The 26,365-nt window shown below is 39.0% G+C and overlaps 1 protein-coding gene across 1 annotated transcript in view; it reads left to right on the forward strand.

Moving 5' to 3' along the window:
• The window catches only part of npnta (nephronectin a), a 226,693-nt gene that overhangs the window by 39,641 nt on the left and 160,687 nt on the right, over positions 1-26,365 (forward strand). Inside the window, exons 5-6 of the mRNA XM_020930429.2 lie at positions 1,366-1,466; positions 24,086-24,136. Of these exons, the coding sequence (XP_020786088.2) occupies positions 1,366-1,466; positions 24,086-24,136 (152 nt within the window). The remainder of the gene's footprint in view (positions 1-1,365; positions 1,467-24,085; positions 24,137-26,365) is intronic.

Raw genomic sequence — 26,365 nt, forward strand, 5'->3', positions numbered from 1 at the left:
AAAGTGAAAATATTGTACCTGACCCGCTGCCTGAGCCACATTTTAAAAAGTGGAACATGCTCTTGACTAACATCATCTAAATAAAGTGACCAACATAAATAATGTGAGTGAAATGACTCGTCTGATCTCTGAAAACATGAACCATCTCCAACGTGACAGAACAGACTCACCATGAGCAGCACATCCCTCTGTCCCAGAAAGAACACACATACTCCACTGAGTCATGTTTTTTAGCCCGACATAAGCAGACCACATCAGCGCACAAGGAAAGAGCTGTTATTTTTTTTTTTTTCCAAGCTTACAATTTATGCAAATTGGCCACGGTTTTAAGTTTCATTTCTGTAAAACGTAAACAAATGTGTCAAAGCTGAATTAAACATTATAATCTCAAACGGGCTGATGTGGCTCTATAGTGGTTATGGTTTATATGTTGTAAAGGTGAGTTAATTTATGCAGATTAGTCATAGTAATAATGCATGCCAGCTCCTGCTCATCCCAGTATTAAGGTAAATAAGTTTTGGTGGGATGTCCAGTTTATATGTAGAAATGCACATTTGCAAAGGTGTTTTGGTATGTTGGCGTATGTTGGGTATAAGTGACTCTCCTCTTGATTTTGATGTTCCAATTTGGCTCTTGAGAGAAAAAAAATAGTACCACTGTTATAATCATACTTCAGCCTATTTTAGCATCAATATGGACTATTTTGTTTGTGAAAAATGAGCAGAGGGAAGCGCTTTGTGCATGTGTGGACAGGAAAGATGTCTGTGCTTTTCTATCAACTGGATTGAAGAAAAGTTAGATTTTTCTTTCTTTTATCTCATACTCAGATTCAAATAGTTGTCATGATGTTCTGCGATCACGTTCAGGGAGAGCTGTTCCTGATTGATCATGTGTAGAACTCATTTCAGAGAGACTCACACATATCAGGCTGGTGTGAGCAAGGTTAATCTAAAACCTCTTCTTTTGCATAACACCTCCTCTTCTCCAGGGATTTTCAGTTTGAAGCCAAACACCTGAGCATTTTAACACTCGTAAACAGCACATTTCCCAACAGGGACTATAAAGTGCACCTTAACCTTACCGCAAATTGACTGTGTATGTTGTTAAGGAGGTAACAACATTATAACATTAACGCGCACAAGAGTCAATAGGATCTTTAAATCTTACAAGGAAACATGTTAAAGGGTCTGTTTCATGTTCAGTTTTCTTTTTAGTTTCGCTTTATTAACAACATTTGAACCCCTGGCTGTGCATGTAACAGACTGCGTTCACTCTTTGACGCCCTTCATAATCACATAGACTCCCTCCCGCTCTGCATTAGGACTCTGTGCTCGTCTTTGGTCTGACTCTGTGTTCCTCTCACAGGTGGCCGCGGCAGATGGCCTCCTCCACCGGTCTGTGTCGCTACGGTGCCAGGGTGGACTGCTGCTGGGGCTGGACTCGCCGATCCTGGGGCCAATGCCAGCGTGAGTGCCCACCGACTCCCCCTGCTGCCTAGGCTGAGTGCACGCGAGCAGGGCTGACCACAGACATCAGCAGATAGACGCGAATGCTAACACGACCTCGCCGCTAAGACACTTTTTTTCTCTTTCTAAACTTACGATATGCATGAACAAAAAATACAAACATTTTGTCGTTAATTTTTGTCATTTAAATGAACACACGTCGTTTCAAATTGTATATATCTATTGGCTTTTGGACATTACACATGACGTTCTTGTATATGTTAAAGAAGTGAAGAAATGAGCTTGTTTTTCCCCAATTTGAGTCAGAGCTGAATTGCATCAGTCATGCTCGTTATTAGGTTCATCTTAGTTATTATTTTACTTGCCAAAAACAGGTAAATATTGTATCTGTCAGTTAAAACCTTAATTCGCCATTCATTTACGTTAGAATTGGAAAAAAAAAAAATTTAAATGTGTAAAATACTGTAGTGTCTTAAGGTAATGAATGGACAAATAGTTCACAAGATGTCGCTTTATTGTGAGAAATGATTTGGTTATTATCGCCAATACAATTAGGTTAACAGTCAAGTAGGTCTCGCTCAAAACTCGAACCGCGCTGCTCCTCTGAACACACAAAAAAACCTGCTTTAAACTCCTCTTCTTAACACAAGATGAGCCCACTCCCAACTTTCATCCAATCACGTAGACCATGAACATAACACATAAAAATAACAGTTATAAAAACGGAGACAAGGTATTAACAATTACACTATTACAGTTTGCTACAATACTGTATCGCTGTAATCACAAACATGAAATATAACACAAAATCAGTTGCGCTCGATTATATTCTGCACTCATCTGTTTATTTGAGCTTTTTCACAGTTAAATGTGATGTGATTAACACAAACGCTGGGCTCATATTTAACTTAAAATAAACATATTTAAAGAATAATAAAAATGGATAGTAAATTACATGTAGTTTCTCATCTGGACATATCAATATTTTGAAGTTGGGAAACAAAAACCCCGTGCCCAAACTCAGGATCAAGAGGTATCGAAGTTTTTGTGATTGTGGATATGGCTTGGCAAAAGTCAAACCAGAATCTTTTTACTTTCACACATGTTCAGGTGCAATGCAAAAATGAGCCCAATTCTACAGAACATTGATCAGAAAAATCTAGTTTTGTCTTATGAATGTTTTTCTGGGGTTAGACATAACTGATGAAGGAAATTATAATGTATAAGTCTATATCGAGCATTGGTGATGGCAGATAAACTCTATAACTCTGTAACTATAATCTTGACATAAATTCAACCAGATATTATCTTCAATTGTAGTGTTTAAGTCTGATTCCCACCTCTCCTTAGATCGATACGAGGCTGGTTTAGGACATTCATTTATCAACAAAGTAAACATCTTAGAAATAAATTCATAACGTCCACCATCATGTAACAACCTTTCAAATTCTGTAAGTTTGGGCAATAATATAATATGACCCAGATTACTAGTAAGAAATGATCGTAGCTGAAGGTAACAAAAGAGTGTATTATTTGGTAAGCTGTGTTTTTCTTTTAGTTTCTCAAAGGACATTAATGATTTTTTCTCAAAACGGGCAAATCAAATTTTGAAACAAATTCAGCTCTGATTCAAATTGGGAAATGATAAGCGTATTTCTCAACTTCTAACACGTTACAAGAATAGTTCCTTTAGAAGTCAAAGACAAAACTTGTGGAAATCTGGTTTGAGCGGGAGCCTGCCAATGTTCCCGCATCTCTAAGTTTTATGTTCTTTTTTTCCCCCTCCAAAATTAGACCCTATGTTCCCACATTTCCTTTATCGTCAATTTGCATCAGAATTTATCCTCAGTTCTCCCAGTTTGGTCGTCAATTATACCCAAACTATTCTCCAGCAGCAGTCGACTACAGATGTAAAGTAGAGGTCATGGTACAAAGGTTGAAATGACTCTGAATCATCTCTAATAATAAAAATGACTTGACTTAGAGTTTAATTTTGAGAAAATAAGGCAACATAAGGCTGAGGGAACATAGGGCCGACCTCATTTAAGCAACACGTCACAATATTCAATCACCGTCCTCACCAACAGTCCAGATTTGACACATTAAAACATTCACCGCCATATTGATCTCGTCATGAGCGCTGCGTCTGCTGATGTCTGTGGTCCGATCGGGTTGCACCACGTTTCACGCTGGGGTTCGAGTTGCTGAGACACACTTTGCGCACACACACACACCTGTAAAACAAAGCAAACACGCACGCTGTCACCACTCGCACGTAGCACTAATGCAGCATCGCACCTGGAGCAATCTTTTAGTAAAGATTGATGCTAATGGCCAGTTGGACCTCAGCGGGCCCGGCTAACGTTTCTATTCGCACAGTGGGTGGTTTTAATGAAGGGGGAATGCAGCGGGGCAGGTGGGCGCACAGGCGAGGTGCAGATTGATTACAGATTTCTTAGCGGGCGGCATGAGGACAACTACGGGCGCAATCGATCGGCAGTTAAAGCGGATCCGGGGGACGGCGCGCTCTTGTTACCGTATCACATGTTAGAGTGTGATTTAGCTTGTGATTAGCATGGGGTGTTAGTGGTGTATGGATCCTCGGTGTTTCTTCACTTCTTCGCTTTTGCTAGTCTGGCTGTAAACTGATAATGTAGAATCAAGCCAGCAGAGGTGTTAATTAGCGAATTTAACTCGAATCGTTTGCTTTTATAGATTACTGTGCATCCTAAAAGGGCCCGTGTTACGCTATTTTCTGATCTATGTTTAATGTTGTTTCCTTATCAAAACCACACCTGGAGTTTTGTTTTGTTTCATTCACACACATGTTTAACACACAAATCCTGCTTGAGTTAATCTCTCAAACAGAAAACACTCTGTTCCACCTTGTGATGTCATATGGTAAAACAGGAAGATCTCCACTGCATTTTTAAACTCCATAGACATTCATTAGAAGCTTTTGAATAACTTCAGAACTGCTAATCTCTGCTGAACAAAATCAGAGGGAGCATTGGTCCAATGATCCGTAGGTTTGAATCTCGCTATTGACATAAAAAAAAAAAAAAAAAAAAAGATCACAGGTTGAGCTGACCCACAGGTTGGCTGGTGTGATTCTAGCTCTCACACATGAATGCTGTCATTTTGTCCTTGGGCAAGACACTTAACCCACCTGGCCCCTAGTGTCTGTGTACACTGGTGTATGAATATATGGGTAAATGATTGTAAAGTGCTTTGATCAGAGGCAGTGCTACCATTTGGCAAAAATAGACGGCTGCCCAGGGCCCCCAAACCTGAAGGGGCCCCCAACCGTTTTGCCACTAATGCCCGAGGCCTCAGAGCAATTTTATTTTCTCTCAATATGACATTAAATGAGAGTAGTTTACTTTTAAACAATCATAATAATAACTAGAAAAGCACTCAGAGAGCGCAGACCTCCGCCAAGGACTACCCCCATTTTTTATATAAATTGCGATAAAATCAGTCTTCTGGATCAGATCCGGATCAGCCTTTGGAATATGAAAGAGGATCCCATTGTCCATCCCTGAGTCAAATTTCATGGGGTTTGGTCAATAATTAACCGAGATATTGAGAAATAAAATTTTTGGCCCCATTTACCACAATGTTAACTAAAATTTCAAAGTGATCCAGAATCCAGGATTTCTTCCGGATCACCCCCAAAATGAAATCAGTTCTTCCTTTTCACATTTCCATCAAATCCTGAAAAGTTCATCAAAATCGTTCCATAAATTTTTGAGTTATGTTGCTAACAAACAAACAAACAAACAAACAAACAAACAAACAAACGCCGGCAAAAACATAACCTCCTTGGCGGAGGTAATAATCATCATATGTAATGGATGTAAACAAAAATGTAATTGTACTGGCTAAGAAAAGTTCTGGTTATCTAGTAGGCTCCCTAACTAATAAGACAAGTTTCCAATCTATCCATAATTCAAGTAAATAGAGATGTGCATGTCTCAAGAACAATGGGGAACAACAGATAATAAATATATATGTTAAGAAATAAATAAATTAATAAAATACAATGAAATGTGCATTATAATGAGGGTTCCAAACTCAAGTTCACCTAGGGCCCCCAAATTGCTAACTCTGCCACTGGCTTTCAGTGCCTTTAAGGTGGAAAAGCACTGTATAAAAATGCAACCATTACCATTTAAAAGAAGCGGTTAACTTGAAAACTACCGCTTCAAGACATCACAAGGTGGAACAGAGTGTTTTGAGCTTTGGAGATATAGACAGACTAATAATAAAGGATTACTCAAACATGTGCGAATGAAACAAAACACAACCCCAGGTATGTTTTTGATGAGGTAACAACATTATAACACAGCTTAAACACAATTTTGCGCAATATAGGACCTTTAAACCTGCACAAAAGGCTGACATCGTGATCCAAAGTAGCATAATTGTCAGATTTTCAGATTAAACTTAGCATCTTGAGTGATATTGTGTTAAAAAAAGGAAATGGGTAATATTTGGTGGCTTTTACCTTACAAAAAGCTACACTTGTACTGCACAGTTACTAGAAACAGTGCTTTGGGTGTTCAAATTGGGCTTAGATTATGAGTTCACCTCTGTTTGCCCACCTTTGCTGGCACGTTATTTTACATATAGGGTTTTTAGTTTAACCTGGGGCTTGCACTGGACCAAACTTATTACCCTGCACATTAATGCTTGGCTTCCCAGGTCTCTCTGCTGCTCACCCACTCACATTGCCTCTTTGCACATCATAGTCTCAAATCCTTAATACACAGTAGAAGAATGGTGGAACCAACGAGTGCACATTAGAGGAGACGTTTTGCTTTTATTGAAAATGTGATGAAAATGTAATCCCTCTGTTTAGTTTTAATTAGGTACCCCGAATAATATCGACAGCCAGCTTCAAAGACACATTTTCAAAGCTTCAACTGAGACGTAATAGTTCTTCCAATGCTAATGACAGAATGCTCTTTTACTTTCACTTCTTTGATCCATTAAATTTTCCCTCAGATTCCCCAAAAAGATGATAAACTAAAAATACACGTTGTCAAAAAGAAAGTGGCTTCTCTCATGTTAAGACTAGAGAAAAAAAAAATCACATCATGTCTCTCATCACTGCTCATTTCATAATCATTCAGACACTGAGAGAACTTAAAGATACATCATGTAACTTTGCAAGCGGAGGGTCTGCCACCTTCTTGTCTCTGTGGTATTGCCCAGAATGTTCCCAGGTATGGCATTAACTAAGGATAAATGCATGTTTTGACCAATAAAAACAAGATCCATGGACTCTGGCTCCAATTCATGTTCTACTGAAAAAAACGTTGCCCCTTTCTCTGTTACTTCTGCGGTCAGGCTCGTCGTTCTAACCTTAAAATGTTCGTATTAACTCCCTCTACATGATCCAGGTGTTTTTATTTTGCTATTTTATTCACAAATCAAGATATGAACATTACTGACAGAGGAATCAGATACCGTCTTTCCCTGAAGGTATCTGATCGTTCATAGAGTTAGCAACAGATTTGTATCAGGCTAAGAGTTTGTTTTCATACTTGACAGTTTCGACTCCTCGGAGTGGTCACGTGATGTTGCTTTGAGGTGGTGTCCGGTCAGCTGATTTATACAGGTTTTGGCGCTGTCTTCCTACCGGTAGAGGCAAGAAGACAGCTCCATCTGCAGTCCGACTTCCTCAGGACAGTAGCCCAAGTGTGTGAGAGTAAAAAAGCCCCCTCATCCCAGTTGATAATCCCGTGTGCACGTTAAAGTATTTCGATTACCTCTTTAATCCAGCCTTTTTTTACTCTCACACGTCTGGGATACTGTTCTGAGGAAGTCAGCGTGCAAATGGCGCTGTCGTCCTGCCTCCACCGGTAGGAGGACAGCGTCAAAACCTGTATTAATCAGCTGACCAGACACGTCAAAGCAGCATCATGTGACCACTCTGACCGCTAGAGAGCAGCCGAAACTGTCAGGTATGAAAACAAACTCTTGGTCTGAAAAAATAACTTAATAACATAAAATATAAGAAGACCAAATGTACCTCAGTGGACCAGCAACAGGTTTGATTGACAGCACTGCCAAGCGCTCAGTTCCAGCTAAACCATGGTGCGGGCAGGAAGAAGCATCACCTTCAACAGCATCGTTCCCGACTGGCTGTTTGGTTGCTATGATACCGCAGTCTAAATTCCAAATATGGAACTTGACTCCAATATCTCCGCTATAACTTCTAGACTCGATGAGCTTCATTTGACTTATGGGTGAAATCACACTCCCTTAGTTCTTTATATAGTCTATGGTATGAATGCACCTGCAATCGAATACATGCAAAATAAACAGTTTAATGCCATACTGTGGAACATTCCATGCAAAGCAAACTCCCTGTAGACGTACAAGTAGGGGATGAGGAAGATTGACACTTACTACTTATGTTACATTATAATAAGCAGGGATAAAATCATATCTGGCAACAATAACCATCCATCTGCCAGCTTTTTTTTTTTTTTTTAAATAATGGATTAATAATAAGACTTCTGGCACCACCATTTCAGTATGTAGCTTCGAGCCATTCTACTTGAATTACTTCACATTTCATCAATCCACTGTTCTTCTACTGTCTATGTATGGTGCGCTGTGTGGCGGAAGGTCGCCCGGTTCACTACCCGGCATGTTCATTCAAATCACTTCTAATAATAGGCATTCACATTAACCCAATCATGCATCGCTGCCATATGTTTTCACGGTTTTCAGTTTTAAAACATGCTTCAAGTTCTGTCCATGTGTTGATGTTATATTTTGCATATCTTTTGAACGCTTCTATGTCACACACTGTCTGTTTGGTATGTATACAGTCTCGTAAGCGTTCAAAAACACAGCTGATTCAGGTGCGCTCCTGCCAGGATCGCGCCCTCCGCTCTCATCTGTAGTGGCGCCGTGCCATCTTGTCTTTCACTTGAAGTCAAAGTGCGTCGCCAGATCGGTTATTTAGTGTGGAAAACGCAAACACCATTTCGGCAGTTCACGGCCCTGGTGTTTTATATGCCTTTTAGCTAGAACGGGTGAACTGTAGCCAAATGCGCGTTTTATCTGACGCCCACTTGGTGTTCTCTGTAACGTAACTGTATACAGAGAGACAAAAGCAGTGGTTCTCAAATTGTGGTTCCTTTGGTTTTGATAGTCCTGTTTAGTGCACATTACAATTCATAGCTCCATTATTTCTGATGCATGTAGTTTAAAGGGTCCCAATATTATGTTTTTTTTTTTTTTTGTTTTTTTTTGTGATCTATGTTGTAATGTTGTTTCCTCATCACAAACAGACCTGGAGTTATGTTTTGTTTTATCCGCAGATTTTAAGACACAAATCCTGCATATTTAGGCACACTCTGTTCCACCTTTTGATGTCATCTGATAGTACAGGAAGTGCTCCACTGTGTTTTTAAACTCCATACACCTTCACTAGAACTGTTTGGATAATTACAGCCCTTGAATTGACAATCTCTTCTGAACAAACTGTAAAATTTAGTTGTTAACTTGAAAACTAACGCTTCATGGCATCACAAAGCGGAACAGAGCATTTTGAACTGTTTGAAATGTCTGTGCAATAGAGCTGGTGCAATAATCATTTGTGCAATAGGGCTAGTGCAATAACTTGGACACTTTATCGTCGTGCAGTGAACAGTTGGACAAAGGACATTAAGATTGGACACGTGAATCTTGCCTGACTGTACTGTTTGTGTGAGTGTAACTGTGTTTTTAAGCTGTGGGCAGTGAGCCAGAGGCAAATTTCCCTTTGGGAGAATAAAGTTTATCTTGTCTAATCTTTTCTTTTAAAGGATTATTCAATCATGTGTGAATGAAACAAAACACAACTTGAGATATGTTTTTGAAGAGGTTACATTATAAAATCATAACATGGCTTAAAGCTCACAAGGGTCAATGTTGCGTAATGTACAGTAGGGCCTTTAAAGATGCACTATGCAACTTTTCTACTGGAGAGTCTCCTGCTCGGACATGTTATTGGACATGTTATTACTTTGCCTGGAATGTTGCACAGTTATGGCGTTACATTTACCGAGCCCGCTCCGTGGAGACGAGCAATTACTGCCTCCGGGCCGAGGATTATTTGTAGCTATACAAAGCCTGTAATTGAATAGGTACAAAACCCAAGCCTGTCACAATAACACAATTTGAAGTGAGATATGTTGCTGAAGAAAATACGATAAATGATAATAATAAAGTAAATGACAAAATGACCAAAAAAAAAAAAAAAATCCTCATTAGTACAAAGAAAAAGTCCCCACAATAAATATTGAACCTCAAAAAATATTGCTCCATCTGACAAATATTGAACAGTAAATTGATTTATTATTTTTTAGTTTATTAGTATTGATCGTCAGGCCTAATATCAACCAGAAAAGTGCTTAGACAATAGCTATTTTCACCTATCCCCTATCCCCGACCACCACTCTTCACTTATGATTATTGAGTTCAGAAATGTTACAGTCATAAAAAAAAGAAAAAAAAAGAACCTTTTTGTATTATAATTACGTTTTAAACGATGATAATATGATTTACAATGAAAAAAATAAATTAAAAAATGATCCGTGATATATTTTCATATTCCCTATCCTTGCCCACATAAAAAAAAAAATAAAAAAAATGTATATGATGCCCTTTTAGATGAATAATGAACAAAGTGTAAAATAACTGTTATACTTATGCTTGTTTACACTTTATTTAGACCAATTTGCACTTTTAATCCTTTTAATCCGTCTATTTTTAGGGCTTTACAGACTTAAATCCTCTCTTGTTTACCTCAGACCTGAACTTATTTGAGCCAGTTAACACTTTTAAACGCTTCTTCTGCTAAAAGAACTTCACTATAGCCGGATCAAACTAAACAGCCACACATTTCTTTTCATTACCAGTGACCTTGCCCGCAAAGCTCCTCTTTAAATCTCTCTACAAGATTGTGAAGGATTATTTAGACAAGTCCGCGCTGCTTCATTGATGTGATGTTGTGCGTTTAAAAGGGGCCCGGAGTCAACACTAACCCTGGCAGGAGCTGGTACCGGCGATGCCCAGTCTGTTCCCAGTACAGCAGATCTGGGCCCAGTGCCACCATGGGAATGTATTGTAAATTCTGGACAGGGACAACATAACTCCATTGTCATTGCGGTTTCAAATGAAGATGAAGCCATACTCTGGAGCCGAATTAAAACTCGAAGCCAACAGATAAAACGTTAAGCATAATAATTCATCAAACTGACATTTATTTGTACTAAAGAGACATGGCACGCTTTTAAAGGCATTTTCGCTATCTAAAACGGTTTCAAGTTCTTCTAAAATACACAACAGCGCAACACTGGAAGCTCCTCACAGTCTGGGATGGTTGCTCGACAGCGCAGACTGCTGATGGGGCTTTTGAGAATTGGATCGAAATTTTAATTGAAACGGAAACACAAACATTGCGATTCCAAATGAAGCTTGTTTCGGTAAATAGCGCAAAGTACATTCATTTGTTAAAGCTGTTTGCGATGGTTGATGTGGCTTCCTACAGCTTTTGCATTCTAAACTCTGGAAATTGTTGTCATTGCCATAAACATGAGTAGACTATTTCAACAATTAAACCTGCAAATGACTACAGCTACAATTTGAGATTCTTTTGCAAACTGAATTGGGCTGTGGCAAAGTGATTTTACCCACGTTACCCAGGGAATACGGCTTTAAAATTGTTATAAAAGTCTTATATTATGCAGAATTTACTGTTGTGAGCTTTAAGTCACGCTGTAATGTTGTAACCTCGTCAAAAACATACCTCGAGTTTTGTTTTGTTTCATTCACGTGTTTGAGAAATTTAGCATTTTTCATTTGTCTCCAGCTCCAAAAGCTCAAAACGCTCTCTTAAACAGAAAGTTGCCCTTGCTGAAAAATATAAAAGTGGAAAAGGTACAAACCCGAGGCACTCTGACTGAATATATTAAAAGTCCTTTATTGCATGAAGGGTCACCAATGCACCAACCGGCAAGATGGTCTTCGTCAGGGAAAAAAAAAAGGACTACTACTACTTTTAAGACTACTACTTTAACTCTTGTAGAGCACTGGCACTGCTATTTTGAACAGTTTTTTGCCCCAGTGAAGAGCTCTACCTCTTTTCTTCATCTGACGTATCGAGGCTCAAAATGCTGTTCCACCTTGTGATGTGATGTGAAGTGGTAGCTTTCAGGTTAAATGCGGTGGAACAGTTTTTTTAATATATGTTTTTAATTTAATTAAATTTTTTTTTTGTGGTTTAAGAGAAGAACTCAGGCTAAATATGTAGGATTTGTGTGTTAAACATGTAAATGAAACCAAAAACAAAACTCCAGGTTTGTTTTTGATCAGTAAACATTATTAGCCTGATTCCTCAGCCAGTTTCACTTCGCAGAAACCGTTTAACCTCGCAGTGTTAGAATTTGTTCATTTGACAGGTAACTGGTATATTAAGCTTTTCCCAAATCCGTAGGAAGAAGGACAATAACGTCTTTCCCCTTGATAAAATTCACCAAACATTCTCTTTGTTCTTGGCTTTAAATCCTCGATCTCGGGAATCGTTGCCAACACAGAATGTATGGCTCTTTGCTGATTGGCTGGTGTCCGAACTCGCACTTCAGAGGTATTTGCGTCTAGTGTATTCCGATTCCTGACCTAGTTGCTGGAGAGAAATGAAATCAAGAAAAAAAAAAAAGGCTACTACTATTACTATACTACTATAAAGACTACTATTACTTTTAAAACTACTAGTTTAACCCCTGTAGAGCACCTGTACTGCTATTTTTTAACTCTTTTATGACTCAGTGAAGTGTTCTACCTCATTTCTTTGTCTGAAGTATTGAGGTTCAAAATGCTCTGTTCTACCTTGTGATGTCCTGAAGTGGCAGGTTTTTAAGTTAACACCTCCTTTGGCATTTGGCAGTTCCAGGGCTGAAATGATCCAGATGATTCTATTGAAGGTGCTTGGAGTTTTAAAACACAGTGGAGCACTTTCTGTATTACCACGTGACATCACAAGGTGGAACAGAGGTTTGTTTTTCCGTTTGAGAGAAGAACTCAGCCTAAATATGCAGAATTTTTGTGTTAAACATGTGTCAATGAAACAAAACAAAACTCCAGGTTTGTTTTTGATGAGTAAACATTGTAACATAGATCACAAAATAGTGTAATATGGACCCTTTAAGTATATTTTTATTTCAGTATAGATGTTTTTGTGAACATTACTCTACCTGGTTGTCTCCATGGAGATGTTGTAGCTTTGCTTAGAATGTCCAGCAGTATGGCATTAAACTAATCTGTCTCCATGGAGAGATCCAGATGACTCCACCGGGCCAAGTCACAGGTCAGATCCGTGGGAGTGACCCCGCAATAAAAACAAACACAATGGAACATTCCAGGCAACGACATCTCCACGGAGACCAGCAGCAGGTAGCTTTCCCTGCAGTAGAAAAGTTACACAATCTTAAGCCTTAGAAACAGTCAAAATCTCTTCTCTTTTTTGTGTATTTTGGAGTCGGTGTTTAATTCAGATAACAATTATACGGTTATTAAATAAAATTATGCAAATTGGACGGTTTGTTTTAGTCCAACAAATTACCTCACGTTCAGATTAAATACAGTGGCCCAGAATCAGCTGTGTTACCAAACAGACAAAATAATGTGTTTTTTCAGCCAAATGACAGTGTGTGACCATGTGTGTGTTTTGTGTAACTGTGTGTGTGTGTGTGTTTGTGTGTTTTCTGGAGTCCCACATGTTTCTGTTATTTGGGATCTACGAACACGTCCAATATCACATCACATTTTTAAAACTCTCCCTCCTCGTCTTTTTCTCTTAATGCTCCAAACGCCTCAGACCTGGAATTCAGCGTAAATCCGCCCGATACTCACCGCAGTCGCTCGCCCATCGCAGTAAAGCCCTGATTTAAAGAGTGAGGAAGAGAGAGAAAGAGAGAGAGAGAGAGGGAGAGGGAGGGGGGTGGAAGAGAAACAGATAGATAGAGGAACAGAGAGACAGACAGAGAGAGGGGAACAGAGAGATTGATAGAGAGAGAAAGAGGAGGAGAGAAACAGATATATATGGCGAGGGGGGAATGGAGAGATTAATAGAGAGAGAGAAAGGAAAAGAAAGGCACATATAGAGAGAGGAAAAGAGAAATTGATTGATAGAGAGAGGAACAGAGAGCTATATATAGAGAGAGAAATGGAAAGATTGATAGAGAGAGAAGAGAGAGAGACGCGAATGAAGAGACAGATATATGGAGAGAGGAACAGAGAGAAAACCAGAGGAAAATAGAGCAGAAAACAGAGAGACTGATAGAGAAAGAGAGACAGAGGAACAGAGAGACAGATAGAGGAAATTGATAGAGAGAGAGAGATGAATGGAGAGACATATATATATATATATATATATATATATATATATATATATATAGAGAGAGAGAGAGAGAGAGAGAGAGGAGGAACAGAGATAAAGAGAGAGAGAAACAGAGATTAGAGAAAAGAGAAATTAGAGAGAGAAGAACAGAGTCATATAAAAAGAGAGGAAAAGAGAGATTGATAGAACGAGAGGAACATAAATATTGATAGAGAGAGAGAGAGAGAGAGAGATAAATGGAGAGACAGCTTATAGAGAGAGAGGAAGAGAGATAGACAGAGAGAGCAGAACAGAGAAACTAATAGAGAGAGAAACAGAGAGACAGATATATATACTGAGACAGGAATAGAGACTGACAGAAACAGAGAGAGAAACAGATTAGGGAGATAGAGAGAGGAACAGAGAGACAATTATATAAAGAAAGAGAGAGGTACAGAGAGAGAGAGAGAGAGAGAGAGAGACAGAGATTAGAGAGCTAGAGAGTCGAACAGAGAGACAGTTATGTAAAGAGAGTGGAACAGGCAGACTGAGAAAGAGAGGAACTGCGAGACAGATATATATATATATATATATATATATATATATATATATATATATAGAGAGAGAGAGAGAGAGAGAGAGAGAGAGAGAGAGAGAGAGAGAGAGAGAGAGGAGAGAGAGAGAGAGGGGGGGACAGAGAGATTGATAGAAAGAGAGGAACATAAATATTAATAGAGAGAGAGAGGGAGAGAGAGAAAAAGAGAAGAACACAGAGATATACAGAGAGAGGAATGGAAAGATTGAGGGAGAGACAGAGAGGGGGAGACACAGACAGAGAGAGAGAGATGTATGGAGAGACAGCTAGATAGATAGATAGATAGAGAGAGAGAGAGAGAGATAGAGAGTCGAACAGAGAGAACAGCTATGTAAAGAGAGTGGAACAGACAGACTGAGAAAGAGAGAGAGAGGAACAGAGAGATATAGAGAGAGAGGAATGGAAAGATTGAGAGAGAGACAGAGAGAGGGCGACGGAGAGTGAAAGAGAGAGAGAGACGAATGGAGAGACAGCTTATATATAGAGAGAGAGAGGAACAGAGAGATAGGAAGAGAGATAGATAGAGAGCGGAACAGAGAGACTAATATAGAGAGGAACAGAGAGACATATATATATATAGAGAGAGAGAGAGAGAGAGAGAGAGAGAGAGAGAGAGAGAGAGAGAGAATAGAGATTGATAGAGAGACAGACAGAGAGAGAAACAGTGAGATTAGAGAGATAGAGAGTCGAACAGAGAGACAGTTATGTAAAGAGAGTGGAACAGACAGACTGAGAAAGAGAGAGAAAGAGAGGAACTACGAGAGAGATGGGAACAGAGAGATTGATAGAAAGAGAGAGACAGAGAGAGAGAAACTGATGGCAGAGAGAGAGACAGATACAGAGAGAAGAACAGAGAGATTGATAGACAGACAGACAGACAGGAACAGAGAGAGAGAGAGAGAGAGAGAGAGAGAGAGAGAGAGAGAGAGAGAGAGAGAGAGAGAGAGAGAGAGAGCGAGAGCTAAAGGGCTGGTGTAATCATAGTTGGATACAGGCAGTTCTTTAGACTTGTGTGAGATTGGAGTTGAGTTTGTGCAGCTCCACTCTGGGAAGAAAAGAACTTAATAGATGGACTTGGGGAGCTTTTTTTTTTTTTTTTTTTTAACAGCACAGCTTATAGGGCCAAAATAGCACAGGAAACCGATAGAAAAAGTTTAATCCTCAAGGTGGAAGTGGAGTCAGAAATGATTGTTGTTAAAGTTACAGAGAGAGAGGGAGGGAGAAGAGAGAGAGGGGGGGTCCGCTCGTGATGTAGTGCCCCGGTCTTATTCCGAGCAGCTGTTGCTATAAGTTTTACTGCCACTCTGAGTATTACAGATGTTCACTATTTACTGCTTTTGTTGAATACAGTTCTCAAAGCAGCTGTTAAGTGCAGGATACTAGTGTTCGTTAGGATTTGTTCATGATTTCTTCATTTTGATTCACGTTTCTATTTTTTTTTCACCCATCAACAATTCTTAGCCATGTTCCTTTTACTTTAGAGAATTGATACTTTGCAGCTGACGTCAAAAAAATTCAGTGGGGGTGTGAAGCAAACTGAAGCACTACTCTGTCAGTAGAAGCTTAAAAATGATTTAATTCTGAATAAAAATCAATTCCGCTTTAAAAAGACCATGTAAACACTTAATTCCCAGTAAAAATGATTGTTCGGAATTAAACTTAATTCTGATGTAAGTAGGTGGTTTATTCTGATGAATTAACTTATTCCTCGATCATGTAAACGTTTATTCTTCTCAAAAATAATTCCGGTCGTTCATAGGGATGTAACGATATCCAAGCCTCACGATACGATATCATCTCTCTATAAATATTTATTGCAATATTGTGTGAAAGCTCACGATCTGGTGGGGAGGCTCATGATTAGGAATGTAACAATATCCAAATCTCTCGGTACGATGTTTTCACGATATACATCTCACGATATATTTATTGTGATATTTTGTGGAGGCTTACAAAACCATTAATATGCTTACTTTTTCGTCTTAAAATGTCTTGACAAGACTTAAAGGTTGTATGGAGGATTTTTTTTTTTTTTTTTTTGTTTCAAGTTGTCAATGAGCATTATAGAGGTGCAGTAAGCCTTGTAATTATGATGACCAAAAAAGAGAATAAAAATTCATCAAACTCTGGACGTGGTGGGGCCAGCTAAAATTTGCCAATAGATAACGACACGGCTCGTTATCTGTTAGCTGACAGGCTATCAATCAAACTCCCTACGTTTCTAGCGTAACTGACCTGCCTGCGCGCCGCCGGTACGTGGTTTACGTACGACTGTCACGCAGTCACAGACGCAAGACGCACAGACGCTGTTTACTCCACCAATGCAACAGTTCTTAGCGGCTTTTTTTGACCTATATCTTCCTCGCAGTTAGCACAAAGTTTTGTTGCTGGCAGACAAGAATCCAGGAGCAGTTAGCCGCAAAAGAAAGTCCGTTTTTGAGGTCGCTGAAAGAGAAGACAAGGGGAAAGCAGCGAAGCCAAACTAAGGTTTCTTTAGATTCTTCCAGCGATGGCGCGACTGAAGCAGACGCAGGGTTAAAGACTGACGCATTGGTCGCCAAATTACTCCTGGACAGTAACTTCTGCTTATTATGAAAACGTACTTTATTTCCAAGGCTAGTCAAACGTTTTTCAGGACACGAAAGCGATATCCTATGTCTGAAAACGTAATTTCAAGGCAAAGAAAGAGTCCGCTTGCTGGTGCGTGTTGTAGCTAGTTCATTCGCACTGAATCTCCGCGCAACCTCTCTGCTCCCCTTTCCTACTCCTGTCCCGCTGCCCGTTCCGCTCTTCCCCCTTCTCCTCACTTCTACGGGCACGGAATCTCCGCGCACCGCTCCCTCTCCTCTCTCCTCTCTCCTCTCCCTGCTCCGCTCTTCTCCCTGCTCCTCACTTCTCGTCCGCGAACAAATGTCCGCACACCCGCTCCCCCGTCCTCACTTCTCCGCCTTGCCTAACAACACTGTAGTTAGTTGTTTACAAGTCATGTGCAGCTCACCGGCTGTAACAAACCTGTTTCTGGCGTAGTGAGGAGGCGGAGAAGGCGTTTCTACGTAGGAGCTGTAGGGGAGGGGGGTGGTTTCAATGCGCAACATTTGAAAAAGGACAAACAGTCGCTGGATTTCTCGTTCCTTGGAAAATCCTCTAACAACCTTTAATCCAAGGAACTAAGACTTAAAAGTGCTTAAAAATGTTATTCTTGTAGTCTACATTGAAATCAGGAAGGATCATGGTCTATGTAGTTCCTTCTTCTTTCTTTTTTTTTTTTTTTAACTACTGCTGAACCTGGGTGGGTTTCCTCCGGAGGCTCCGGTTTCCACCATCAACCCAAAACATGCTACACAGGTCTCCAAGAACAGTTGATGGCCAAGGTCAATTAAATACAATCAATCAATGAACCTGCCCAGGGACGACAGGTGGAAATTAGCACTGATGCTACAACCTGATGTACAATGCATCTCTCCTTTCAAGGTTAATGTAAAAATTGCGCTCTGTCCCTGTCTCAATTAAATAAATAAATAAATAAATAACTCTTAATTTAAACAAAGAGACTTATATAATTTAATATATTGTGATGGTCCCCGATATTACTGTGAGAACTTTGATGATACAATATCATGATATTGTGGTTATTGTTACATCCCTAGTCGTTCAGTCGCTCTTCTGATGCGATCTGGATGATTCGGCACCACCAGTCTGGGCTTCGGACTTTCATCCACGTCTCTTTGGATGTGTGAGCGAGATGCAGGAGTGGGCTGAGGTAGAGCAGCCGTTGACTCCGTTTGTCTTCTTCCTCCCTTCTCCGGCACTCTTCCCTTCTCCTCTTCAGCCGACAGACGTAAAGTGTGATGATAGAATTCTCCAGCTGCTGCATCATCATCATCTGAACAACTGCGAAAAAAGTTAGCATCATGTTTGTGTCTGTGGGGTAACGACAAACCAAGATGACAAAAAAGCAGCTGAAGTGTGTGTTTTCTTCAGGTCGATATAAATACATTCATGTAATGGAATTAAATAAATGTGATTTAACGTGTTTTCTTTGGAAACCTCACTTCGTATTTATTATTTCCATGTAAACTCGAAGGAGAATATTTTAATTCCGAATGATTTAAGTCAGAACATTTAATTCGAAACTAAAAAAAACATCATATAAACGTGGACACTATCTGACCAGAAAGAGCTGATTCAGTTGGAACTACAACAGCTGAGATGATTTTAAACACGTCTCTCATACATAAAATGATAGTCACAAAATAGATCGCATTAGCCAGCAGTTTTTCAATTAATCACTTTAAATTTTTTGTTGAAAATCAAACGCCTAAACAGGACCATGAACGCTCGTATTGATCACAGGCTTCTGAACATATGCTACTTACTTTAATTATTTTCTTGAATTTTCAGAAAATCTAAAAAACTCGCTAATTGTAATTGTAAACATACGACCATAGAAATACACCCCCAGCTCGACATCATTTCAAAGTATCATAGTATAATTAACAATATTTTAGGCTAGTTTATAACTCTAGAAGTGGTTTTGTATCATCCTTTTCCATGCAGCACCTGTTATTTCAGCGATATTGTAATAAAAGTGATGTAAGCTGAATACAGGATTTATGCTTCAATATATTTAAAGCATATATGGCCATTATACTGCAATGAAAAGCTAGCATTTTTACAAAACGGGTGAAGCGCTCGCTGAAATGACCTTGCATTATAAACGCAGCATTTTTCAGACGGCTTTCCAGTCACTCTATTCAGTCGTCACTGAGAATACAAACATTTGGGTAAAACTAGCCTGTAATTAAAGTAGATTTGTACAATGGCGTGTTCTTGTGCCTAATATCCCTCACGATTTCAGTTTTCATCTCAGCGCTCTCCTGGATCCGAGCTCGTCTGTAGCGATTAGCCGACCTGAGATTGAACTGATTGTAAAAGGCTCCGATAAAAGACAAAAACTAGATTTAGAGGATTTCGGTTGAATATTGGTTCCATATTAAAGAGATCATGAGATAAGATTTCGTCAGAAGTCACGGTGGATTTGAGAGTGGGATTTTGTGTGATTGAGTGCAGTCTTTGTTTCTATCAATAGTGCGGACAGGCTTAAGGACGGGCTTTTCAAATGGCGATTCAATCTGACAAGTGAAGGATGAAAGCACATAGTAATACCTCACAGTCGGTCAGTGGTTTTGTGCTGAGCGAGTGCTTTTGCCTTTCACTACACTGGAAATACATTACTGAATGAAATGACTCAATGATTTGGTTAAAAGCCCTTTTGAAGCTGTACCCTTCTATATTAAGTAACAGATCTTACAGAATGAATTTGGTCGCCAATAGAGTCCAAGATGAGTTTGTTATCTCTAGGCAAAAGACGTCCAAATTTAGCGTATTTTCAGGGTTTCTGATGATCTCACAAAATGTTCTGAGGAAATTGTTTCAACGGTGCTCATCTGGACATCGTTTCTCTAATAAAAACGTTTAAGGTTCCCCCGATTTATCCCGAAGCCATTTTCAATTTGATGGAACTGGCTTGAAACACTGGGAATTTAAAGGTGCATTGCGTAACTTTTCGGTTGGAGATCAGTCACCTTCCTCTGCTTCAAATGTTCCACACTAAACAGATCTACTTTACATTTAGCCACTTATATTTGGATTTGTTGCTCAAAAATACCTTGAAAAACAGGCGTTCTGACAGTAAACGAGGTCGCCTTTCCACAAATCTGACCTGCAAATGCCTGGTTTGGTCCCCATGAATATCGAAAGGTGTTAATCCGTACTGTGAAATATTTCTGACAAAACATTTGACGGACCCTTCCCCAGAAAAGTTACACAATGCACCTTTAATCTCACCTAAGTTGACTAAGTCCAGCCCCAAAAAGTTAAATTTCCATCTCACAGTAGGTCCACAACGACTCATAATAGTGTGAGGTTGTAAACAAAAGACAGTAGGGGCGTAACGATATCCAAGTCTCACGGTACGATATTTATTGCGATATCGTGGGAAAGCTCACGATATGGTGGGGAGGCTCACGATAAGGGATGTAACAATATCCAAATCTCTTGATACAATATTTTCACGATATACATCTCACAGTACGATATTTATTACGATATTTTGTGGAGCTAACAAAACTGTTCATATGCTACTTTTTCCTCTTAAAATGCCTTGACAAGACTTAATCCAAAGAATTAAGACTTAAAAATGTTAGAGTTGTTATTTCTTCTCGTAGTCTGCACTGAAATGGAGCAAAGGATCATGGTCTATGTAGTTCCCTCTGTCTTTTTTTTTTAGCTATTGTTGCGCCATAACTCTTAACTTAAGCCAAGAGACTATTCGATATATTATGAGGGTCCACGATGTTATTGTGAGAACTTTGACGATACGATATCACGATATTTTGGTTATTGTTACATCCCTAAAAGGCAGGGTAGTTTCACTCTAAAGCTCCTCCTTTTGTTTCAGGCCAGTAGCAGAGAATTGAAAATGTTCTTCTTCTTGATGAGAACCGAAGCATCTTGATCACAAAAACAATGTCCAGATGAGCACTGCTGAAACTGTCTCTATATTCAATCGCTAATCAATCAATAGGATTACACCGTCTCTTCACAGCATCTATAGACCAAAAATATTTAACACAGATAGAGGCAGCTGACGTTCATGGTAAAACTACAGATTTAAAAAAAAAAAAGTAATACAGTGACTCGGGTCTAGCCTCTTATAGAAATGATCATGAGCAGGTTCAACAGCGCTGACCTCCGCCAAGACCTCACCGTGTAACTTCACAGCAGGGCACGCCAGCTGCTTGTTTGCATGAAGATTGCCTGGAATGTTTCACAGTAGTGCATTAATAATCTCCCTGGAGAAAGAAGTTGTTGACACCAGGCCAATTTACTGGCGAAGACCTCATTCGCACTAAGAATGTAAAGTAGGTTTTTCAAGTCACTTTAGAATAATAAAAACACCGAAATAAAGACAAGGTAGCTACATTTACTGTCATACTGTGGAGCATTCCAGGTAAAGCAATAATATCTCCACGGAAACAACCCAAGACATGAAAAGTTACGCAATATACCTTTAATTAGGGGTGTGCAAAAGTATCGTTTAATGTGATGATACAGTATCGATATCGTGGGCTGCTGTAGAGTATTTTTGGTATATTTTACTAAATTATTTTGTTACAGCGCTACAGTTTTGTTGCTTGTTTAGAGGAAGGAAACTCATTTATGCAACATTTTCGTTTATGTGACATTTTCACAGTTTTGATGATTAAAATGTGCGTGTTTCATATTCACTTTACACAAGAAGTGGTTCTAAAAAAAGGTTTTTAGTATCACAGCCATGATTTAACCTTTATTTTTTATTGAACTGTATCGAATCATTTTGAAATATATCGTATAGAATCGAAAGTTCACTGTATCGAGATATGTATCGTATCGTAGCCTATGTATTAAGGTATGTATCGTATCGTGAACTATGTATCGAGGTATGTATCGTATTGTAGCCTATGTATCGAGGTATGTATCGTATTGTAGCCTATGTATCGAGGTATGTATCGTATTGTAGCCTATGTATCGAGGTATGTATCGTATTGTAGCCTATGTATCAAGGTGTGTATCGTATCGTGACCTATGTATCGAGGTTTGTATTGTATCATAGCCTATGTATCGAGGTATGTATTGTATGGTAGCCTATGTATCGAGGTATGTATCGTGGCCTATGTATCAAGATATGTATCATATCGTGGCCTATGTATCGAGGTATGTATCGTATCGTAGCCTATGTATCGAGGTATGTATCGTATTGTAGCCTATGTATCGAGGTATGTATCGTATCGTAGCCTATGTATCGAGGTATGTATCGTATTGTAGCCTATGTATCAAGGTGTGTATCGTATCGTGACCTGTGTATCAAGGTATGTATCGTAGCCTATGTATTAAGGTATGTATTGTATCGTGAACTATGTATCGAGGTATGTACTGTATCGTAGCCTATGTATCGAGGTATGTATTGTATTGTAGCCTATGTATTAAGGTATATATCGTATCGTATGTATTGGTGTATGTATTGTATCGTAGCCTATGTATCGAGGTATGTATCGTATTGTAGCCTATGTATCGAGGTATGTATCGTATTGTAGCCTATGTATGAAGGTGTGTATCGTATCGTGACCTATGTATCGAGGTATGTATTGTATCATAGCCTATGTATCGAGGTATGTATCGTATTGTAGCCTATGTATCGAGGTATGTATCGTATCGTAGCATATGTATGAAGGTGTGTATCGTATCGTGACCTATGTATCAAGATATGTATCATATCGTGGCCTATGTATCGAGGTATGTATCATATTGTAGCCTATGTATCAAGGTGTGTATCGTATCGTGACCTATGTATCGAGGTATGTATCGTAGCCTATGTATTAAGGTATGTATTGTATCGTGAACTATGTATCGAGGTATGTATTGTATCGTAGCCTATGTATCGAGGTATGTATCGTATTGTAGCCTATGTATCGAGGTATGTATCGTATCGTAGCATATGTATGAAGGTGTGTATCGTATCGTGACCTATGTATCAAGATATGTATCATATCGTGGCCTATGTTTCGAGGTATGTATCATATTGTAGCCTATGTATCAAGGTGTGTATTGTATCGTGACCTATGTATCGAGGTATGTATCGTAGCCTATGTATTAAGGTATGTATTGTATCGTGAACTATGTATCGAGGTATGTATCGTATTGTAGCCTATGTATGAAGGTGTGTATCGTATCGTGACCTATGTATCGAGGTATGTATTGTATCATAGCCTATGTATCGAGGTATGTATCGTATTGTAGCCTATGTATCGAGGTATGTATCGTATCGTAGCATATGTATGAAGGTGTGTATCGTATCGTGACCTATGTATCAAGATATGTATCATATCGTGGCCTATGTATCGAGGTATGTATCATATTGTAGCCTATGTATGAAGGTGTGTATCGTATCGTGACCTATGTATCAAGGTGTGTATCGTATCGTGACCTATGTATCGAGGTATGTATCGTAGCCTATGTATTAAGGTATGTATTGTATCGTGAACTATGTATCGAGGTATGTATTGTATCGTAGCCTATGTATTAAGGTATGTATTGTATCGTGAACTATGTATCGAGGTATGTATTGTATCGTAGCCTATGTATCGAGGTATGTATCGTATTGTAGCCTAGGTATCGAGGTATGTATCATATCGTAGCCTATGTATCAAGGTGTGTATCGTATCGTGACCTATGTATCAAGGTATGTATCATGGCCTATGTATCGAGGTATGTATCGTATCGTGACCTATGTATCGAGGTATATATCGTATCGGCAACTTCGTAACAATACCTAGCTCTACCTTTAGTAGTAAAAAAGTAATACCTGGTTCCTTTCTACTCAAAATACAATTGAAACAAATACAAATGTACTCTTCAGTTCAACATTGCTTCCTTGAATTCATTTCCCATTCACATTGTAGGAATATGTGTGTCTCCAGAACTTACACAATGAATGTCGTGTGTGTGTGTGTGTGTGTGTGTGTGTCCTCTAACATCCCAGACTTAACATTGCCCGCCAATCTTTTGTGTTTTGTGTTGTTTGTTTGGCTGTTTGTTTTGCAGCTCTCTTCGCCTTAACTCACAGGGTAGCCGGGATAAGGTGCCAGCCCCAAGGTTAGCTCCATATGCTTCTACCTCATAATCTCACGAGACATGTCACCCTCCCGATCCACGTATTTAAAGAGCACACGCAGCCTGACCCTGACGGCGGCCATCTCGTCTGCGCCGCGTCCGACCCGAGTTACCGTCGGCGTGTTTAGTGTCTCATTGAAATGCAGCCTGCCTCTCCGGAATAGTAATGAAGGCCCCGAGCTGAAATCTATACGGTTTAATTAAGGGATCAGTGTCACATCCACCTCAGGTCAACAAGCGATTACAATATGTTTTTAGAGTATACGGAGATTTAAGGCAATGGAAACTGTAATAGAAGTACATACATCTCATCCATGTTACTTCTCTATTTAAGGAGCCTAATATTGCAGGATTTTCTGATGTTTCCTTATCAAAAACATACTTGGAGTTGTGTTTTGTTTCATTCACACATGTTTGACACAGAAATCCTGCATGTTTAAACCGAGTTCTTCTCTCAGACTGAAAACACTTTGTTCCACCTTGTGATGTCATGTGTAGGGGTGTGCAAAAATATCAAAATGTCAATATATCGTATCGCTTAATGTGCTGATACAGTATAAATATCGTAGACTGCTGTATCTATATATTGCCAAGAGTATTTTTTTGGTATATTTTACTCAATTATTTTGTTACAGTGATACAGTTTTGTTGGTTGTTTAGAGGAAGGAAACTTGTTTATTTGACATTTTCACTGTTTTGATGATTAAAATGGGCCTATTTCATATTAACTTTGCTCAAGAAATGGATTACCAAAGACTTTTAACATCACAGCCATGATTTAGCCTTTATTTTTTTATTGAATCGTATCAAATTGATTTGAAATATATCATATTGAATCAAAAGTGCACTGTATCGAGATATGTATCGTGTCATGGCCTATGTATCGTCTCGGCAACTTCTTAATGATACTCAGCCCTAGTTACGTGGTAATACAGGAAGTGCTCCACTGCGTTTTAACCCCCAAACACCTTCACTAGAATCATTTGGATGATTTCAGCCCTGGAATTGCCAATCTACACTGAACTAAAGATAAAAGGTCTCTGTTAACGGCGAAAGGAGAAATTCAATTTGTCAACTGGACAAATGTTTATTTAGGTCGAAAACGAATTTCTTCTTTGCCATGGATTCTACCTGGATGACTGAGGGATTCTATGCACATCTAGAGTAGCTGTGAACTTGAAAACTACCTAAAACTTCATGACATCACCAGGTGGAACAGAGCATTTTGAGCTTTGGAAATGTATAGACTAACAAACCAGGATTACTCAAACATGTGTGAATGAAACAAAACAACTCTGTAAGTTTTCGAGGAGGTAACAACATTCTCAGATGGTGTAAAGCTCACAATAATCCATTTTGTGTAATATAGGACCTTTGACCAATCAAAATGAAGCGTGAACTTTCAAAAGAAGCCCATGTCTTGGTTTATTTATTATTATTTTAAAGGCAATAGAAAAATACAAACTCTGCATCAGGGGTTTCTAACCTTTACAAATCGAAAATGCCTGAGAACTACTAATGTTAGCAGTTGCAAGAAACTGAGTATATACTGGTGCAAGAGGCACTGGGAGCTTTAGATGGGGAACAGTTAGAAGCCTATAATATAAAACATAAACCATTATCCATTTATTAGTTCACAAAGTTACTGACACATTTACAGTCAAATTTTAGTGATTCAGCGCAATGCGTAAGATTCAGAAATCCCTCGGTGAGCTCCTTGGAGGGGGTGGCGAGCTACTGGACCTGTCACGATAATTACTTTTATCGTTCAATAGGTGAAAACTGGAACAATATACATGTATTATGGGGCTCAGTATTTATCATGTGTACAATTTCTTTACAAAAGTGAGGAGGATTTTTGTAATTTTCATGTAATAAGGCAAACACCAAGCTGTCGAATAAGTAACTTTGACGGCTAATTACTAGTGCCTTCTGTTATGTACTAGTATTTGTTGCAGCTCAGACCTTTTAATAATACTGTATATTTACAAACTGGTTTATTGGGATTTCTTTTTATAACAATATTTCTCTGATTCCAAAAACGAAATTTACAAGTGTTTTGAACTTTTTCAAAGAGTTCTGATAGCCAAGTTTAGCGTCTCACCAACTACATTTGCAGTGTCACTGTTTGAAGCAGGTCCAAAGTGTTAGGAAACCCAATAGTTTTTTTCTTTCCAATCTGTAGTACTTGTAGAATTCTGAGGGAATGGG

Source organism: Boleophthalmus pectinirostris, unplaced genomic scaffold (assembly GCF_026225935.1).
Source record: "Boleophthalmus pectinirostris isolate CB_2022bp ecotype Guang Dong unplaced genomic scaffold, ASM2622593v1 HiC_scaffold_22, whole genome shotgun sequence".
NCBI lineage: Eukaryota > Metazoa > Chordata > Actinopteri > Gobiiformes > Gobiidae > Boleophthalmus > Boleophthalmus pectinirostris.